We start from the raw sequence: 22,494 nt of genomic DNA, 5'->3' as shown, positions 1-22,494 counted from the left end.
AATTCAACGTTTCTTTAAAAAAAAATGTTGCCAGTTACTTTAAAGACCGTAAGTTAATGGATGGATCTAGAATGTCAAGGTTTAAATAGAATTTTTAATTATTCTTTTCAACAACAGTGATTTATTTTGTTATGTTTACATTAAACTATTAGAATAAACGTTATTAAATTGTATTTTTGTGATGCTAAACGTTATAGAAGTCGCTTACGATATGCTTATTTTATAGAACTTCTATATTTGTATGCAGGCTACACAGGGCTTAACTGTCATAAAACTCTTTTTGCGCTTTCGAGATAGTGATGAAGTGTAACAGCATTTTCCGTTTTCTGATCCATGTGTTTTACTTCATATAATATTGTAATTATAAAGAATTATCTTGTTTTTAAATAATTGTTTGTTGGTAAAAATGTATAAAAACAAAAAAGATGTTGACATACACGTGGAAAAACTAATGTCGAAATTATCGCTGAAAGATGTGAGTACTAAAGTTTAACTCATTTATAAATCATATTACGATGAAAGTACATAATATTATTTTGGTTTTAGTTCAAAGCCAGAGCATACTCGATCGCGCGGTTATATTTTGAAGTGGGCGACTACGGAAGCTGCCAAAAATATGTGGAACAATACCTTACCCACAAAGCTAACAATGCAGCAGCCCACAAACTTCTCGGCCAAACTTTTCAAAAAATGGGATTCAAAGACAGAGCTTTTGAAGAATTTAAAATTTCACTTGATTTAGATCCAGCTCAGACAAGTATTATTTTAGATAGTAAGTATTCTTTTACATCACCTGAATTGTGGTATTTGCCATAATTAAATATAATAAAACGGAACTTATAACATTTTTTCCATTGTGGGTCTGAAGTCTGTTTAATTTGCGTTTTTTATTTATTTTAAATAAAAAAAATAATCACAAATATTCAAACACTCATAACCTATGCTTAATAGTAGGTGAACTCTTGCATTTAAGATTAGTAGTACAATGTTTTTAGGAAAACAAATATATCTTTTTTTTTCAAAGATTCACATAATTTTGTATTCTATTTTCTTGTTACTTTGATGTATACTAATAATTACATGACTTTTTCAGTATGTGCAATCCTAGTTGATGATGATACTAGTATTGACGCTGGAAGAGCAAAGTACTGGTGTGAAAAAGCAGAAGCAACATTTCCAAAACATCCAATTACATTTAAATTAAGAGAAAAACTTCTTACCATTGCTAATCCTGATCCTGAAGCATTGACCAAACTTCTAACGTCAGAACTCTTGGCTAGGCCTAAAGATGCAGTTCTACATTTTCGCTTATTGAAGCATTATTTGGATACCAATAAAATGAAGGAAGCATTTGACCATTGCTGTAATGTGGAGTTTGCAAAACCACCATTTTTGAATAACTTTGCATGGTATGAAACCATGTCTGAAGTTCTCAAACGCAATTCCAATAAGAGTAATGATTGGTTATTTCAACTTCTATTACTGACTGTCAAGGAGAGGCTTTGTACACTGAGTCTCACGGAAATACCACAGGGTCAGTGCAAAAGTCTAATTGAATCTAGAGAACTTCTTAATGACTATGATCAATCAATTGCCAGTGTAACAAAAGCTGGTCCTACACCAGGGTTAGCTGAATTTCATACTAGTCTATTACAACATCACCGTGCCCAATTCTCATTCCTAGCAGCAACTTTTATACTGAAAAAAGCTAAAAAAGATCAATTGAACTGGCATGATGCTACAAAATTATCTTCAATATTAATGCTGGTTTCATGGCAATCATCACCTATAAGTCCCAATGTTAATTGGCTTACTGGTGCATCAGAAAAACAAAGAATAGCTGTATTACGATGGTTCCTTGAAGGAACTTATAGGTGTTCACAATCTGGTTACTTCATCTTTGCTAACCACCAGGATAAAACCCAGTTATTTTTAAATCAAATATCCCAATTTTGTTCTGGAAAAAATTGGAAAGATAAAATTTATGACAACTTATTTGCTAGTGGAGACAAAAACAAAGCAGAGTCATATCTCACATCTAATTTCTTTAATGCTCCAGCATTAAGACTTCCTAGAAAAGTAGAAATACAAGGATATGATATTGATGCTCAAAAACAGTATCCAAATTCACTACACCATTTTGTGTGGATATTAATAAATTACAATGACTTTGCTGATTTCAAATGTACCATATTTGATATGCTTAAACCAACAATGACAACTTGTGGTCCAGAGACCCTAAACAAGTTAGACATTTTAGCTTTTCTATACAGTGCTGCTATAACTGCTCAAAAGCAAAAAAGTAAACTTAATTATATTCCAGCTGATGCTCCAGTTATCATACCGGCCAATATAACAGACCTGCTCTGCTCACTGCCACAGATTAAGTGGTGGGATTGTGCATATAAATTCAGTCAAAATGAACTGGGTACTGAGTATACAGATATCCGTTCAACACTAACCAGAGGAATTGAGGTTGTAAGATGTATTGACAACCATGGCCTAGATCCTGAACTGTTATGTACCCTTGGACGTATATTTGATAAACTGTCTCAACTTGCATCACTTGAAGAGAAAAATGTATATGAATCTAGGGCAAAATTATATTACACTTCAGCAATACCACTTTTAGAAAAGTTGAAAAGTAAATCTGTTATCAAATTACCAGCACAGAGATTATTTGATTATACACACAAAGAATTTGATAATAAAGGTTTAAATATACTATTACAAGAGAGTAAGCTTTTTGTAGCTTTAAGCCATTACAATGAATGTGAGTATGTAAAAGCTATTGAAATATTATCTGATTTAACTACTGCAGATAGTTTTTATTATCTTAGTGAATCATACAAAAAACTGGCAGATGAAGAAAAGAGCACATCAAGATTTAACGAAATTAATTCCAAATATGCAACATTATTAGATAAAGCCAAACTTTATGCTTACAAAGCACTCGAAACAATTAAGGAAAAAGAATCTTATAAAACATTGCCATTGTATTCATACATCCAAGGCTTAATTGAAAATACAGAATCTAGTCTTGGCAAGATAGACAAAAATTTATCAGTTTCGCTTTTGAATGATGGCGATAGAAGATATTCTTCTGATGAGAATGTATCTGAAATTGAAAATGTTCCTTTAGTCTCCAAAAGTATTTCTCAATTTAGTCGCAATCTAAGTTCTACTCCAAAACAGTCAAGTAAACAGTTATCAAATATGAATTCAACAAATTATCGTACAGCTTTAGATTCGCAAGTTTTCGACAACACTCATATTGATCCGCATCTGCTTGATAGAATTGAGAAACAGATAAAAAATCTTCAAAAAAGAGACTCGACTATAGATGATTTTATGGAACAAACAAAGAATTGGTTTGATGAAAACAGAAAATTAGGAAATCAAATTATAAATACGATTCATTCAAATATAGAAAATACTACGGAACAATTTAAGCTTCTAAAAATATCAGTTGACCAAGTTAAGGATCAAGTTTCTGAATGTAGAAATGAATGTAAAGATGTTGCTGATTTGAAAAAACAAATTGCTGAACTTAAAAAGGAAGTAAACAAGTTGAAGAAATCATCTTCAGAACAGACCCTCAACGAAAGTGATCTTTATAACCTGGATGAGGAATACAGGGCAAATGAAAATGCGTCTACTTTCGGGAATCAGATGCCATTTGCTACACCCCAAGTTATGCCTCCATTCACGCAAAGACTAGTACCCCCATTTCCAGTACCACCTAATCCATATCATTTATATGGTCAAAATCTTTATAATCTATATAATCAATACTCTCAACTAACCCAAAATTCTTCAGTCCCTGGTGCACCAACCATGTTCGATCCAAACAGAGCTCCAGTGAATTATCCAGGTGTTTATCAAACTCCTGACCAAATGTACCTTGATGTTTCTCAGTTGATTCCACCTACAATACCACCTACTCCTGCTGTAGTTCAACCCGTTCCTAATGTACCTCCTATATCAAATGTTTCATCAACAATAGCAAATTCTGCATCAATTCCTTCTAGTAAGGTTATTCAACAAGTTTCGGATGTTAAAACTTCCTCTCGAACATTGCCTGTGAATGTAGTGATAACATCTTCCGATCCACTGCCTACTACCTCTGCTCCTGCACCAATACTGAGTGTGACAATACCTCAAAAACACATAAAAGGAACTCCACACAACTATCAAATCCCAATGCCTATTAATACTGAAACTAGTTCAGCAGCTCCACCAGTTTTTAATTTTCCATCAAATACTAAAATGACAACACCAAATATAACTACATCTACTTCAAGCAATATTCTTTCAAGTTGGAATAAGCCAGGTACTTTAACAACAAACCAAAATACTAATTTCTTAGGCCTGAATGATTCTTCCAAGTCAGCAGGCGATGGGATATTTACATTGTCTTCGCCAAATACTAGTTTAAATAAATCAAGGACATTATCTGAAAGGAGCAATACCTCAATAGAAAATTATGATCCTTGTCCAGATTTTAAACCAATTATACCATTACCAGCTGAAGTTAAAGTAACTACAGGTGAAGAAAATGAGACTGCAATATTTTCTGCTCGTGCTAAATTATTTAGATTTATAGATAAGCAATGGAAGGAAAGAGGTATAGGGGAAATGAAACTTCTCAAACATAATGTCACAGGAAAAGTAAGAGTACTAATGAGAAGAGAACAAATCCATAAGATTTGTGCTAACCATATAATCATACCTGAAATGGAAATCAAACCTATGAAAAATGAAACTAAGGCATACTTTTGGGTTGCTAATGACTTTGCAGAAGAAACAGTTATCCTAGAGAAATTCTGTATAAGATTTAAATCTGTTGAGATTGCACAAAACTTTTATGACACTTTTGAAAAAGCACGAATTGAAAGTTCAGCTATTGCCGGCAGTGTTACGAAAACAAATGAAGTAACTAAAACCACAACTACCACAACAGTGACAAAAACTGAAACAAAATCTGAGACAAAGGAATCACAACCAACAAAAACAGTAATTGGAGGATTTACATTTAGTACTACACCTTCATTTAAAACAGTTACAGAAACTGCAAAAGAGGAAACAAAAACAGTAGAACCGGTGACAACCAAGGTTAGTGTCTTCAGTGGATTAACATTTAAACCAGCAAATAGTTCTCCATTTACCAACGCTTTCAGTTCAATATCTAACCAAAAAACTGACACACCAAAAGACGAAGAAGCATCACACAAACTAAATACTTCAGATACTATTGAGGAATTTGAACCAACAGTTGATTTTAAACCAGTTGTACCTTTACCAGCTTTAGTTGATCAAAAGACAGGGGAAGAAGACGAAATAATATTATTTGAGCATAGAGCAAAATTGCTAAGATTTGATGCAAGTAATAAAGAATGGAAGGAACGTGGTTTAGGAAATATAAAACTATTGGTCCATAAAGATAATAATCAAAAGTTACGCTTGCTTATGAGAAGGGAACAAATTATGAAAGTTTGTTGTAATCATGCAGTTACAAAAGAAATTACTTTCCAAAAGATGCCGAATATGGATAAAGCTGTTACATGGTGTGCCAAGGATTTTTCAGATGGTGAATTAATACCAGAAACTTTCTGCTTACGCTTTAAAAACGTGCAAATTTGTGATGATTTTATGGATGCTGTAAAAACAGCACAATCTCGATTAGGTGATGATATGAAAGCTGCTAAAGAAGAAAAGAATATTGCCCAACAAAATAACCAAAGTGGATTTGGTGATCAATTCAAATTAAAACCAGGATCATGGGAATGTACTGCATGTTATACAAATAATTTAGAAAGCTTTACAAAATGTGCCTGCTGTGAAACACCAAAACCCCAAGATATTAAAGAAAATGTTAATTCCACATGGGGTGATAAATTTAAAGCAAAACCTGGGACTTGGGAATGTAATCAGTGTCTTATTCGTAATCAAGGCGATGGCGTAAATTGCATTGCTTGCAATAGTCCTAAAGAGCCGCATTTAACTAAGGCTGACTCTAATCTAATAAAAGAAAATGTTCCAAAATTCAATTTTGGTATAAATCCTCAAGTGTCAACTACAAAAGAATCAGTTCCCAATAAGCCAATAGCATCTGGGTGGGGTGATAAGTTTAAACCCAAAGAAGGTTCATGGGAATGTAAACAATGTTTTGTTAGAAATGAAAAAGATGTTGAAACATGTCCAGCATGTAATAGTTCAAAAGACCCAGGCTCTAGCAGTACTGAAGTCAAATCCATATTCAGTAACACCTCTACCCCAAAATATACTTTTGGCATACCTCAAAAGTCCAATGAACCAAATAATGTATCAACATCCTCACTTTTTAACGCAAATGCTTCCCAGACATTTAAGTTTGGTATTTCGCCTAACAGTGATTTCAGTATTAAGGCATTTGGTGATAATTCAAAAAATTCTGTATTCAGTGATGTTCAAGCAAATATTAATTCAAATAAAAATGAAAAAGACCTCCCTGCTCAAAAACCAGCTTTATTACCAACACCTTCAAATGCAATCACATTTGGATCAAAAGAGGGTGGTACATTTGATTTTGCATTTAAGCCCAAGTCACCTGTGAAAGGCAAGAGTCCTCTTAAATCTCCAAAAAGTATTAAAGGGGAAGAAAGTGGAGATGATGAATATGTGTCAGAAGATGAAGGAGCCCATATTCATTTCAGTCCTGTAATTCCTATGCCTGATAAGGTACGTTTTTATTACGTAATTTTGTATTAAAATATATTAAACAGTTAGAATATTATGTCATTTTTAATTTATTTACTTTTTGAAAATGCTGAAGAATCATTATATTAGCCTCATATAATTTTTATCAAAACAACATTAACATAGACAATTATGAAACTAAAGTAAAATTCACACTATGTATTATTTGCGATGCATTATTGATTCTCATTATTATTTTTTTAAGGTTGAAGTTGTAACTGGTGAAGAAAATGAAGAAGAACTATATGGTCATAGAGCAAAGTTATTCATATTTACTGCAAGCGAGTGGAAAGAACGTGGTATAGGAATTGTTAAAATATTAAAACATAAGGACAGTGGCAAGTTGAGGTATGTTTCTAACTTTATGATTTTTTCTTACATGTTAATATAAAAAATGAAATGCTGTCAATTGTAAAATTTACAATTTCAGTAGAAATCTTCGTGAACACTCCTAAAGCACCACTTATTGCTAGTTATATGAATAAAATTTATTTACTACTTAAAATGTTAATATAATAAGAAGAAACGTAGTTGTTAAGTTAGTTAGTTCTTTCTTTCTAAGATTTCTAAATAAAATATTATCTAATTTAAAAATTATACACTTTGTTTATTATGTTTTATATTGTTACCAATGGTTCATGCACGATGCAAGTACTGGATTTGATTAACATTAGATGTCATACATTTGTACTGTTAGTTCTGCATACGCTTATTACTGTCCCACCGCTGCATACCTCAGTATGTTTACAGATAAGTTTCTTAGAAGAAATTAATCATCTATTAGGCTATGAAGGCGTTATTTCTATTGGAAAAATAATTAAGCGTGATTGTATTGTTTTAGGATTGTAATGCGCCGTGAACAAGTTCATAAAATTTGTCTCAATCATGTTTTATCTCCGGATGTCATTTATAAGCCAAAAGATGAAAAAACATGGCTGTTTGCAGCCAATGACTATAGTGATGGAGATTTGCAACTTCAACAATTTTGTCTTAGATTCCAAAATAAAGCTATTGCACAGCAATTTAAACAGGAAGTTGATCAAGCTATCAAAAATAAATATGGTGATGTAGTAGAAAACAAAGATGTAGTTATAAAAGAGGATGAGGTAATTTTTGTATCTGAAATACAAGCATCTTCTGAAGAAAAGCAAAAGGCCAAAGAACTGATGTTACCAGAAAACTTTTATACCTACAAAAATAAAAGCCCATGTGAAGGTTGTCGAGGTTGTGAAGACGACGATGAAAAATCGGAACAAGCAGTAAAATCTCAATCGCAATCTGACGATTACAACAAGGATGAAGCTGACGCAACAACTCCTATAAAATCATCAGTTGTTAATTTAAGAAGTAGTTCTAGTAGCTATGGTACTCCCTTAGCCTCTAACAAGACAATGGATAACTCTATTTTCCAAACACCGTTAGGAAACACAGGTCCCTATAATGAAAATAATTCACCCTCTACATTGCAGAATGCATTAACTGGAAACAAACTTAACATGTTTGGTGGGCTTTTTAAAAACCAACCTTCCACAGACTTAACTTCTAGTGAAAGTAGTGTAATTAAACCAGTAAATTTTGTCAGTGCTGGCTTTGTACAGACTCCTACTACTGGTACAAAAAGCTCTATTTTGGCCGCTCCTAAGTTTAACGCTCTAAATACCACTGGAGAACAACAGAACACTGCACCGAAAGTATCATTTGGTTCTGCTGAACCCAAAAGTTTGTTTGGGTCATCCGAGCCAAAAAATTTATTTGGTTCTGCAACAGGAAATGTACCAACCAGCTCACAAAAAAGCATCTTCTCTAACTCGGGCATGTCAACAAATACATCGATATTTAAAGCTACATTAAATAAAAGCAATGAACCAAATGATTCTGATGTAAAATCAGTATTTTCTGTTGATGAACAAAAGCCAATTAATTTGTTCAGTGGATCATCACAAGGAAGTTTATTTGGTCCAACGGTGCTAAAAACAAACGAAACCAAACCTTCAGGTGGAATATTTGGCCAATCTTCTACTTTTTCATTTGGTAATTTAAATCCTAATGCTCAAGATGCTACCAAGTCTGCAACTAGTGAAAAATCGTCTATAGCTCATAACCTTTTTAATACCCAAGAAAAAGGCACTGTTGGGGCAAAAAGTTTATTTGCAGCAGCAAATTTGGACACAAAACCTATTAATAAATCTGATAACAATGGCCAACCCAAAGAAGCATTAAAGATACCTGATGTTTGCTTGTCATTTGCAGAATTATCTTCGAGTACAAGCGAATTTGCCATTCAAAGTATGTAGCAATAACATATGATTATTTTTAATAGTGATAATAATAATTCTCAATTGATACATAACCTTTATGTAATGTTTCCTTTATTTTACAGAAAAAGCCGATTTTAAATGGGAAGGTGCTGGGCAACAGCTTTTTGTTAGTGCATCAGGCAAAGAGGAGGGTAAAAGTGGTAATGATACAGCCGAAAAATCTAATACGAGCGCCACTGGCGAAGATGAATATGATCCGCACTATGAGCCCATAGTTCCACTGCCAGATAAAATTGTTGTTACCACTGGGGAAGAAGACGAGGCATGTATTTATTTAAGTTGATAACATTATACATTAAGGCAACATCTAACATACAATTTTATTATGTTGTTCCTTTTATTTTAATTTCATTATTACAGGAAAAATTATTTGGCGAACGCTGTAAATTATACCGCTTCGATGAAAAAACTCGTGAATGGAAAGAACGTGGTATTGGGGAAATGAAAATATTGTATCATCCAGAGAGAAAAACATATCGTTTGCTACTCAGACGGGAACAAGTGCACAAGGCGGTATTGAATATGTTGCTATTCATGGACCTGGAGCTATTTCCTATGAAGAATTCAGATCGTGCGTGGACGTGGGCTGGTCGTAATTACGCAGATAGCGCGGGTGAACAGGAGACTCTTGCTGTGCGTTTCAAGTCTGTTGACTTGGCCACTAAGTTCCAGGAAAAAGTACTTGAATGTGTTCGGGTAAGTTATTTTCTGATTTCAAATATCTTAAAAATTATTTTCAATAGTTTGTCATGTGATGTCTTTTTTTTTTGATATAGAAACTACAAGTAGCTGCTGCTGAAGCTATACGCAAAGAGAAAGAAGCAAATGAAAACCCCGTCGGAGGTATTGCCCCACTTAGACTTCCTAAGCATCTACAGGACAGTGCACGAGCTGATAAAGCAATGTCTTCATTGAGTTCGGCTTTTGGTCAATCCAGTACGACTTCGCAAAATAGAGATAGGAGTACAGAAAATGACAATAAACAAAATGGTATATTTCAAAGTTCGGATTCAAGTGCAGGCCTTAAACAAGTGCATTTTGAAGAACAACAGGAACAAGATGAGGATGAAGAAGATTATGAACACGATTATGATGAACATGCTGGTGATTCAGAAGATTATTACAATGAAGTAAGACATAATAATTTATTTATATACTAGCGGTCCGCCCCGGCTTCGCCCGTGGTACATATTTCGCAATAAAAAGTAGCCTATATCCTTTCTTGGGTATCAAAATATCTCCATACCAAATTTCATTCAAATTGGTTCAGTAGTTTTGGCGTGATTGAGTAACAGACAGACAGACAGACAGAGTTACTTTCGCATTTATAATATTAGTATTTATATATATATATATATATATATATATATTATGTATTGTATATATATTATGGTATTTATATAGATATCTCCACGGGCACTATGTTGATCAAACGTGCCATATAGTTAGTAATTATTTGATCCGTTTTCACTTGTTGATCCGGTTGGTATTTGTGGATCCATTGCCACACCACCGTCCGTATGTGGATCCGAAAGGAGCCACAAGTGTCACCATCAGTAATAATAATAATTACGTGCTTTTTATACAAATCCACCTTTTTTGCGTTTTAGCTCTTGTTGATCCGATTCAAATGAGCCAATCAGAGCCCACCGAGCTCAGCCATTGGTCGCTTGCGGCCTTAGCCATTTGAAGGTTTAAAGAAATTTATTCCCGTTATAGAAACGTATGTTGCCGTTCGCCTTCCATAATTTGATGTTGAAAATATAATATTTGTATTTTGTATTTATGTTTTTATGTAGCGCTTTGCGGATGAACATACACGTAATATAAAAGTATCATTGTTTTAAATTCATTATTTTAGTGTCGTCGTAGATTTTATTTGTAGAAGTTAAAAAAGGATAGTTAAAGATAGTTTTAATGATTTTATTTTGTAAAATTTGGGGTGGCGCTAATTTATTTTTGTAAGCACTCCCCGATACTTCTATTAAATATATTAGGTGCGGCTTTACTAACGTGTTGTAGATGGTGTGGCGTAATTTATGAGGAATGCAAGAAGTAATATTATGCAGAGATCTAGGAAGTGCTGATAATTAATTTTTTAGGTGGTCGATGTGACAATTCCATTTCAGAGAGCTGTCGATTCGCAAACCTAGGTATTTCTCGGGGGTTTTATGTTCTAATACAACACCGTTAATTTTAAGTGGAGCGTGTGGTGGAATAATTTTGTTATGAGCTTTGAATTTAGATATATTTATTTTTAGTAGATTGCATTTATTTATTTCATTTATTTAAATCATTTTGTGCTTGCGCTATCATGTCATGTATAGAGGGACCAAAATAATACAGACAGGTGTCATCCGCACAAAGTGTTAGGTGACCATTTAGCTTTAAATCTTGGAAATTATTAATATAAATTAAAAAAGCAATGGGCCTAGAATCGAACCTTGTGGTATGCCACATGTAATAAGTAAGGGAATGCTATCATGGTTATCTATTTTAACTATTCATGATCGATTTTTAAAATATGATTTCAGCATATCTAGTGCTTTACCATTAATGTTAATGGATGCTAATTTCTTTATTAAAAGTTCGTGAGAAACGGTATCAAAGGCCTTTTGTAGGTCAATAAACACTCCCAAAACTATATTGTTTGCTTCAATGTTCTGTTTTATTTTAATAGTTAGGTCCATAGTCGCTGACAGAGTGTTACTTTTTGGCTTAAATCCGTATTGACGCACTGAAATAAAATTAAATGAGTCTAAATATTTTTCTAATCTCGTGTGTAAAATCTTCTCCAATATTTTTGACAATACTGGCAAAACCGAAATTGGCCTATAGTTACCAGGTTTAAATTTTGAGCCACTCTTATAGATAGGAGTTACCTTCGCTATTTTTAACGAGTCCGGAAAACGTCTTTGACTTATGGCTTGGTTAAAACAGTCGCTTAAGGTATGATTTAATTTTTAACCGACTTCAAAAAAAAGGAGGAGGTTATCAATTCGGCCGGTATGTTTTTTTTTATGTATGTACACCGATTACTCCGAGGTTTCTGAACCGATTTACGTGATTCTTTTTTGTTCGATGCGGGATGGTGTCGAATTGGTCCCATAAAAATTTTATTCGGATAGGCCCAGTTGTTTTTATTTTATGGGCATTTTTGTCTGTATTTGTAAATGTTGCAAGTGCAAGTTTGAAGTCGGTTGTTTTTAACGCAGTTATCTACTTGTTCTTTGATGCATTTAATTGTTTTTGTAGTAATACCATCAAGACCTGTACTACAGTTTGAATTAAGGTTATTTATAATTATATATTTTTTTACTGGCTTCGGTAGGTCTGAACTTATTAGTGAGGTAATTTTTTAAAATTTCGTAGTTGTCTTTAGATTTCCTCTCCTTTGAGTTATAAGATGTCGATTCTGGGAAACGAGTAAAAATTACATTTTTTTCGCGGCTCTTTCTGTCCCGTAGTTCCTTGATTAAGTTTTAAATTATATGAAGTTGATTTTTAGACGTAAAACCCGATGGATTGGCTGACTGATTTATTGATTAAAGATTTAATTCCAGTGATTTTATTTTACTCTCACCCTAGTTTATCTGGGATTCTAATTGAGAAATAGTACTCTTCAATATGTTTTGTTCAGTAATTATCATACATGCTGATGACTTAATTTCATTGATTTGATTCGTATTTTGGCGAATTAAATTCAAGGATTGTTCATTGGACGATTTAATTTCGGTAATTTGTGTTTTTACTTCAGAAATGTTTTCATGAATTTTGTTTACTTTTTGTTCATTTGAGCATACATATTTTTCAAGTAATGTACTAATACGGCTCAACTCCGACCGAATATCCTTCATATCATCACTAAATCTGCAATCTGGTTCTAGCGGTTGTTTCCGTTTTCTGTAAGTAATTTGAGTATCAGTTGGCGTAGAACTCGTAGAAAACGAACTTAGCTTCGATAGATCGGGATGCGATCCACCGGCAGTACCCACTGCACCACTGCTGGTTAAACGTGTTGGCGATCTGCGTACACTCATATTTACTCCGTAATGGATAATTTGTGCAGGAATATGAGTTGTCATTTGTTTGACCTAAATCTAACATTTTAATTATTTTATCAGATTGATATCAGAATCAGAGCATAGGCTACGTCAATAAATATTATGATAATTATCTTGATATTTACTGATGATTCAAGAGGTAGGTTGTTATTTGTAGGATGCATACTACTTGGGAATTATCACCGTCACTGTATGACGAAAGGTTCGTCCAAATCTCTATCTTTTTAGGGTTCCGAATTTTTAGTTTCACAACGTTTTCTATAAGTTTCAATTGAATTACGGTCGACTTCTTCAACTTCCATAAAACTCAGGAGATTTTTTGCTAGCCCTAATTTCATATCCCCATGTCAATGTCATGCAAGTGCATATAAATGGAACAGATCAACATACGACTTATGATTTGGTATATAAAACGGAGTCAAGAAGTGTTTGAGCATTTCAAAATTTGAACCGTTACAGAGTCGAGTTCGTCTAGTCTAGGCGGATTTAGCAATGTATGGAACATTACCTAACTATAATATGTTTGTGTACGGAGCCAACAAATACTGTAGGGTTTACGAAAAATTAATCTACGTTACTTAATATACAGTTTCGTTTTGTCGGATCAAATAAAGCTGTAATTTTGATAATATAAATGATAATGATCAACATACGACTTTGGATTTGGTATATAAAACGGAGCCAACAAGTGTTTATGGGTTTCTGAATTTCGGCCGTTACGGAGTCGATTCAGTTCGAGATCTTAGCAATAAAAATGTTGAGTATATCAACTTCTCCACGAATACGTTTGGCAACATCGCCCAAAAGTTTGCGCCGTTGCCACTCCGGGCAAGATCTATGCAACCGGAGTCGAGTAATATCGGGGAAAAGGTGGAGTCAGGAATGCACGGCAGTCGGGCTGGATCAACTTAGTGCCCAAGTTGGTAATATATCTTCTAATATATAAAAATCAATGCCACTTTTCGTTGTAATTCCATAACTCGAGAACGGCTGAACCGATTTCGATAATTCTTTTTTTATTATATTCCTTGAAGTACGAGGATGGTTCTTATGTAGAGAAAACGTAAACATGTACCACGGGCGAAGCCGGGGCGGACCGCTAGTATATATATATATATATAAATACCAACTTGGGCACTAAGTTGATCCAGCCCGACTGTTGTATGTATGTTGATCTGTTCCATTTATATGCACTTGCATGACCGTAATTCAATTGAAACTTATAGAAAACGTTGTGAAACTAAAAATAAGGAACCCTAAAAAGATAGATATTTGGACGAACCTTTCGTCATACAGTGACGGTGATAATTCTCAAGTAGTATGCAACCTACAAATAACAACCTACCTCTTGAAACAGGGCAACTCTTTGGCGAACGCTACACGTAAGATCCATATTGTGATCCGTCAATATTTACTATCGGATTACGGTATTTATTGACGTGTAGGGTAGTGTATTGAAGGATCACAATACAGGGTTAGTTTTCAATGACCAGCCAAAATTTAAAATTAAGATCTAGATATTAAACCAAAGGTGCATTTGAAACATTATTGTCGAATAAAATTAAATAAAAATAATAGCATTCATTTGAAAATGTCTTAAAAATTTCCTAAATCGTAAACACCCCCAGAATCAATGCACTTGTGTGCGTGCGCGCATTGCCAAATTTATGTGTGTGCTAACTTCTACCTATCTAGGTTGTTGAACTGAATTGTTGCTTTTGTAATGTCCACACGTTCGCTTTTTAGTGGTGGACAGGAATGAAATCTAATTAAAAAAAAAAAAAAACCTTTTTTTTTTCATTAGTTCTAAAATGTTATCGATTCTGAACCATTTCTGAAAATTTGGCCGGTCATTGAGAACTAACCCTGTATATCGCTGGATTTCTGGAACTCTTTGTGATCTGATCCCAGGACCTACATCGCAATATTTATCTTGCCGTCATCACGTCTGGCTCAAACAAAGAACGTTTCAGTACTGACGCGATACGTATTGATGGTGTAGGGTGTGCTGTGATCCCTCCTAAGATACATCAGTAAATATCAAGATAATTATCATAATATTTATTGACGTGTAGCGTTCGCCTTTGCCCTGATTCTGATATCAATCTGATAAAATAATTAAAATGTTAGATTTAGGTCAAAAACAAATGACGACTCATATTCTTGCACAAATTATCCATTGCGGAGTAAATATGAGTGTACGCAGATCGCCAACACGTTTAACCAGCAGTGGTGCAGTGGGTACTGCCGGTGGATCGCATCCCGATCTATCGAAGCTAAGTTCGTTTTCTACGAGTTCTACGCCAACTGATACTTAAATTACTTACAGAAAACGGAAACAACCGCTAGAACAAGATTGCAGATGTAATGATGATATGAAGGATATTCGGTCGGAGTTGAGCCGTATTAGTACATTATTTGAAAAATATGTATGCTCAAATGAACAAATAGTAAACAAAATTCATTCAATTGAGTATTTGAATAAAAAAATTTTTGTGCTAAATGGAAAGATTATATATTAGTTTTATAACAAAACTATTTTTTTTAATTTTTTTTTTCAATAATTCAAAAGTTATTTCAAAATAAAAATTAGTCTTTGAATCCAGTACCGAAAACACACCGACAACTCCCGAAGCGTCACCCGGGCGCGTGTGACGTCATAATGTTAGTTTTCACTCATTGAAGTTGATAGAAAAACGTATACAACTGTAACATTTTGGCGTCACATCTATGGTGACCAGTCATGGCGCGTTTATAGTCACGTGATTTTAATTTAAATTTCATCAATTTTTAATTGCTTTTATTTAATTGATAAAAATTTTTTTGGAGTTTTTTGCATTAAATATCAATATTATTAATAATAAGGTTTTAAAATACATAAAAAAATCAATAAATTTTTTTTATTCAAATACTCAATTAAACATTCATTTCAACATTTCATTCAATTAAACAAAATCATTTCGGCGGTATGGCGACCATTTAGAATCGTCTGAAAAGTATGGCGATGCATGGCGATTTTCGTAAATGGCTGCACGACGATGGTTACCTGTGCAAAAGTTAGCCTGGTACCAATAAAATAATGAATAAAATAAAATTTATTAGTAACTTCAAATATAACATTACAATATTGCTCTGCCTTCTGAACTAGGTAATTCCTATATCTCAGAAGGCAGTGCCTTCCCTTGCAAATTCCATGTTACATTATATTTGGCAAGTTAACAAAATAAATTTTAGTGACTAATGATAAAGGATACAAAGTAAATGATTAAGAAAATAAAAGTATACGATTTGAATTGCACAATACAATGGTTGAATTGTTTTTTTTAAATCAACGCATTCGCGTCGGTATGGCGGGCTTTATGTCACACCGGAAACGTATGGCATGACACTACCGTCTACATCTTTTTTATGGGCTATCGGCTAAAATTTTTGTGTTACAAATCGTTTGACTTTCGCTATTTTTCCGACGAGTTTGACTAACGCCCACGCGACTAAGCCGCCGGTACCAGCGTTCACACCATCATTTTTCTTTCTGTCATTGCGTACTAAGACCCCTGTAGAACCGCCATCCTGTTACAAATGACTCGAAATTTTGTGTCAATGACTCCCGATCTACTAGGTTTGCGAATCGACAGCTCTCTAAAATGGAATCATCACATCGACCACCTAAAAAATAAATTATCAGCACTTCTTAGATCTCTGCGTAATATTACTTCTTGCATTCCTCATAAATTACGCCACACCATCTACAACACGTTAGTAAAGCCGCACCTAATGTATTTAATAGAAGTATGGGGGAGTGCTTACAAAAATAAATTAGCGCCACTCCAAATTTTACAAAATAAAATCGTTAAAACTATCTTTTACTATACTTTTTTAACTAAATAAAATCTACGACGACACTAAAATAATGAATTTAAAACAATTATACTTTTATAATACGTGTAGGTATGTTCATCCGCAAAGCGCTACATAAAAACATAAATACAAATATTATAATCTCAACATCAAATCGCCACTATCCTAATAGACGAGCTAGCTATCTTGCCCTCCCGAAGATCCGAACAAATTATGGAAGGCGAACGGCAACATACGTTTCTATAACGGGAATAAATGTCTTTAAGACTTCAAATGGCTAAGGCCGCAAGCGACCAATGGCTGAGCTCGGTGGGCTCTGATTGGCTCATTTGAATCGGATCAACAAGAGCAAAAACGCAAAAAAGGTGGATTTGTATAAAAAGCACGTAATTATTATTATTACTGATGGTTACACTTGTGGCTCCGTTCGGATCCACATACGAACGGTGGTGTGGCAATGGATCCACAAATACCAACCGGATCAACAAGTGAAAACGGATCAAATAATTACTAACTATATGGCACGTTTGATCAACATAGTGCCCGTGGAGATATCTATAATAATAATAATAATAATAATAATAATTTTTAATAGCTTTCCGTCAACGACTATGCCTGCGTAGTCAAAGGGAAACCCGCATGGTTCCCGTTCCCGTGGAATTTTCGGTATAAGACCTAACCTATGTCCTTTCTCAGTTTTCTAATTATCTGTGTATCAAGTTTCATCCAAATTGGTTTAGGAGTGAAGAAGAGATGACTGTCAAGGAGACAGACAGACAGACAGAACTGTGACAGTTACTTTATTATTATTTGTTTTTTATTTCAAATTTATATTACATTATTTATTACTGTAATATTAAGTAGGAATTGACAATAACTTGGTTCTTGAGTTGAACTTATGGAAAAAGCTCTCATACAATGGTTACAGATACGAATAGATAAAATTATTCTCAACTATTATCAGTTTCACCTGATTAAGATCCGATAAATCTTTGTAAAAGTAAACATGAACATAATAATGAATCTAACAAAGTATGTAAAAAAGACAATAAGTACATAAGTAGACAAAGTACACTGTAGTAGAGCTAATCTATATATTTAAGTTTCACCGCATTTGTGTATGAGGCAATAAAAGCTTCTAGCACAATTCGACATTACTTTTAGTGTAACTCACTCTTAAGTGTACTATTGTGTAACACATTAGTACACTCCAAAGTATAACATATGGACTAAATAATATTCATAGTCTAAAAAGTGGTGTAATGGAAATTAAAGGAAGAGGAGGAAGAGTCAGCGGTGTACTACGCGTGCGACGGCGAGGTGGCTATCGAGGAGGATGGCGCGCAGAGCACGTGCAAGGACGCGCACGTGCAAGTGCTGTTCGACAACGACGTGTGCTCGCCCAAGATACTCGTCACCGATTCCAATACCGGCGAAATACTCGCCGACATGCTTATACACACCGATACAGAGTTTCAGGTGAGGAAAATATTCTTCTTATCTGTCTCTTCTCTATAAATATAAAATTACTCCTCCGAAAAAGCTGGACCGATTCTCGTGAAATTTTGTATGTCTATTGGGTAGATCTGAGAATCGGCCAACATCTATTTTTCACACCCGAGTAGGCCAGAAAAACATATGCTGGGATAGCTAATTCCGTTACAGTTTAGGACATCCATGATAATATCTTGTTTCTTAATTATATATTTTTGTCCATAGATTATTGGTGACACATGCTCTTGGTCAGGTATAGATTACACAAGAAACACGCCGGCTGACAAGAAGGTTACTGTCTATTTTCCCGATAGTGAGACTACAATGGAATTCTATGATAGTTGTGAGGTAAGTCATATAGGTACTTATTTCTGTTATTTTCTTACATAAAATACAAAATTATTTTTAGCTTTTTATACTTAACTAGCTTTCCGCCGGCGGCTCCGCCCGCGGTTTCAAAGAAAAACTCGCATGGTTCCCGTTCTCGTGGAATTTCCGGATAAAACCTATCCTATATTACTCGTGGATAATGTAGCTTTCGAATGGTGAAAGAATTTTTAAAATCGGTCCAGTAGTGTATCGGTACAGTGCTAGTATGAGCCTATTCATTACAATCAAACAAACAAACAAATTAAGTTTTCCTCTTTATAATATTAGTGTAGACGTATTGGTCAATGTTAAATCTCATCTAAATAAATTCGGTCTAGCGCTTAAGGACGTGTTTTCATAAAAGTTTCTATGCAGTGTCCAGAGTGACAACATAAAATAATCCTTAACATTACATATACATACTGACGCGTTAAAACTCGTGCGAACAAGAAAAAATGAATGAAAATTTGACGATTCATATTTAATTCATTTATTTATTCTGAGGTTTTAAATTATTTGTATTGTGAACTTATTATATATTTTATTAAAAAAGGTTTATTAACAGTTGTTACATTACATATCTCTACCTATTGTATTTTTAAGAAATAAAATGATGTATTTAGTAGCAGATAATTATTTAGTTCCTGAATAAAGTCCTAAAATCGACAATTTTAGTGAATAGGAAACGGATACCTAATTTTTTACAACGTCATTAATATCTATAACTTTCCCGTGATTAGGAGATATTGATTTGTGGTAATTATTAGTTTTATTTAATACACACTCAGATTACTTTCATCAAAAAATGAATACCGAATTATAACTTATTTTTGACGGATTTGATAACGCGTTCTTAAGTATATTAATTATTAATTGTTGTACTTACTACGTTTTACGTTTACGTTATTCAATTGATAATTCTTGTGTAAAAAACGCTTGACCAGCTAAGTTAGAGCAAGTTAGAGCATAAAGCACATCTTTTGCTAAAATTACTTCTATTCACTTTAGTTTGTGTGTCCGTTCAAATGAGAAATGTCAAAAAGATAAACATTTTATCACCTTTTTGTAAATAGTGAATCTGGCCAGATAATGTATATTTAATATTTATATTAATATTTTTCACACATCACATTAAATTTTTCTTTTTTTTTCAGACCAGTAAAGCGTCCACCTATGTATCAAATGATCCCGAGTCTTAAATATTTTAGCGTAGTTTCTGTCTTGTATAATTTTAGCTATGTAATTCGACTAGTTGTAGTATTATAAATAAGGGTTGTGAAGTTCGGTGTATGTCTTGTAGTAAAGTATTATGTTTTGCTCGAAGCGTGTTTTTTTTTATTTTTGACAAATGCGGAAAATCTGTGTGTCTTTTTTTTGAGGCGTTATAGAAATTTATTAAGTAGCAAGCTGCAGTTGATTTTTGTACAGTTCTAAATATTATTTTCTCTGCTTTCGTATTTTAATAATATCTTGCCCAGTGTTTATTGCTAATAAATAATAATACAATTATTTTCAATTTCAATCATTGCAGCTTGATTAAACATTAGTTTTGACAATCAGTGTAATATTATTATAATTGTTAATTGTAATATCATATCTCTCCAATCAAGCATATTTTTCATTTATCAACAAGAAGATCTGATCAATGTTTGTTGATTTTTCCTTTAAAAGGAAATATTTAAGTATCTAATGTGATGTTATAAATTAATATTGTGTAAATTATTATTATTGATTTTATTGGTCAGGTCTTTTTGATTATTTTATAAGTACATACTTGCAAAAATATGTTGATTTCCATGTGCATTGAACATCAATTTCGTGAAATAATCATGGTGGCAAAGAGAGGCTCGGAATTTGAACGATAACATGAGAAAGTAAGTTCCGGGTGACAGATATACAAGATTTTATTATCAAAAACAATAATTGTTAACTACATACGCAAGGCACATTTGAGGAATATTTCCTTTTCTCGTTTGAATTGTAAATTATGCTACTTATTATATTAACTGCAATAAAATACTTAATACGAATATTCAATCTTTCATTTATTATTCACCCTTTCTCATATAAACCAGAATAGTATACTTAAAAGTTTTGTTTCAAAATAAAACTGTTACTTGTTGAGAAAAAGTTACTTGTTGATTTAATACTTATGTATTTATATATGTTAAAGTGAGTGCATGCCATGAGCTGCATTATTACTCATCAGTTGCTGTTCGTATGCTCACATTAAAAATAATACAAAAAGATCCAGCCTGATATATAAACAAAATTATTTTGCTCAAGTTCCCTATATATAAATTGAAGAAAATTAAGCAATATTTCCTAATCGTACGGGAGCTAGCAACGTTTAAAAAAAAGTCATTTTAGTATAGTTGGGTTTTTGATATACTGTTTCTCTTGCTATTTCGGTTAGAGTCCGGGCTGTCTGGCTGGCCGCAGTGGTTGCGTTTATTAGTGCGCATCTTATCTGCACAGGAAAATATCCTTCAGATATAATTTTTTTATTGCAAGACGTTTTTTTCGTTGTAAAATAGGTGCCTTACGCAATTTTTATTTCAAAATAACTAAAATGTCATCGAAATAAGTGAAATTACATCAACATGAGTCCGCTTAAAAGGTAAGTAATAACTTTATTATTTATATTATATTATCCTTTTTTAATACTTATATTGAATAATTAGTAAACTAATATTTTTAATAGATGGTTTCATATTTATTACACTTTTGGGTATAAATATGAATTTGATGATATTTGTATTTTCTAGTGTTTGATTTTACGCGAGTATTATACATTTTGAAATTAAAGACTTGGGAAAATAATACAATGAATAAATCGCGTTTAAAATCCGTTAAAAAGTCTTTAATTTCTTGATGATATTTGGTTTTTATCAAGTTTACATTAACGTCCTATTTGAGGTTCGTTGGGAAAAGGAAGCGATATGGTAGATTGTTGCAAAAAAACTGTAAATAGTAAAATGAATATTATATGTAGTATAAGTAACACAGTGATTACTTATCCTTCACTGGGACTCATGTTGATGGAATTTCACTTATTTCGATGATATTTTAATTATTTTGAAATAAAAATTGCGTCTGGCACCTATTTAACAACGAAAAAAACGTCTTGCAATAAAAAATGTATGTCTAATGGATCTATCTAAAGGCAAAAGATTAAAAATTACGCGTTAAAAAATGACTTTAAATTAAGGATATTTTCCTGTGCAGATAAGATGCGCACTATTAAACGCAACCACTGCGGCCAGCCAGACAGCCCGGACTCTAACCGAAAAAGCAAGAGGAACAGCATATCAAACACAATCAAAGAACCAACTATACTAAAATGCTCACTTGTCAACGTTGCTACCTCCTATACTATAAAAATTAGAAAAATAGATTAGTCTTTGTTTGTAAATTCCTTGAAACCAAGGAGATTTTTGTATCGTCAAACCTTATTTGACACCCACGCCGGGAGATACTGACAAAAAATATTGGGTCATTTGTAACAGTATGGCGGTTCTTCAGGGGTCTAAGAACGCAGTGACAAAATAAAAAAAATGGTCAGAGCGCTTGTACAAATGACCCAATATTTTGTGTCAGTATCTCCCGGCCTAAGAGTCTTACCACAGAGTCAAAAGATTCCCGTATTATAA

At 33.4% G+C, this 22,494-nt stretch overlaps 1 protein-coding gene across 1 annotated transcript; it reads left to right on the top strand.

Moving 5' to 3' along the window:
- The first annotated feature begins 286 nt into the window (after positions 1–286).
- LOC123705732 (E3 SUMO-protein ligase RanBP2-like) lies at positions 287–20,871 on the top strand. Its single transcript, XM_045654716.1, has 11 exons — positions 287–475; positions 547–772; positions 1,094–6,720; positions 6,944–7,086; positions 7,580–9,024; positions 9,119–9,318; positions 9,417–9,752; positions 9,833–10,186; positions 18,254–18,457; positions 18,698–18,820; positions 19,996–20,871. Exons 1-11 carry the CDS (start codon positions 407–409, stop codon positions 20,038–20,040), a joined length of 8,772 nt encoding a protein of 2,923 aa, XP_045510672.1. The 5' UTR covers positions 287–406; the 3' UTR covers positions 20,041–20,871.
- The last annotated feature ends 1,623 nt before the right edge of the window (positions 20,872–22,494 follow it).

The sequence above is a fragment of the Colias croceus genome, chromosome 2 (genome assembly GCF_905220415.1).
Source record: "Colias croceus chromosome 2, ilColCroc2.1".
Lineage (NCBI taxonomy): Eukaryota > Metazoa > Arthropoda > Insecta > Lepidoptera > Pieridae > Colias > Colias croceus.
Note: the sequence above shows the minus strand (reverse complement) of the source record. Positions and strands in the feature narration are given on the sequence as shown.

Bases quoted from the DNA above. Each gene is read 5' to 3' on its own strand.
- LOC123705732 (XM_045654716.1), top strand. From the start codon at position 407: ATGTATAAAAACAAAAAAGATGTTGACATACACGTGGAAAAACTAATG. The intron at 9,025-9,118 runs GTATGTAGCAAT...TTTATTTTACAG, and splicing joins AAGCGAATTTGCCATTCAAA to AAAAAGCCGATTTTAAATGG. The intron at 10,187-18,253 runs GTAAGACATAAT...TGGAAATTAAAG, and splicing joins CAGAAGATTATTACAATGAA to GAAGAGGAGGAAGAGTCAGC.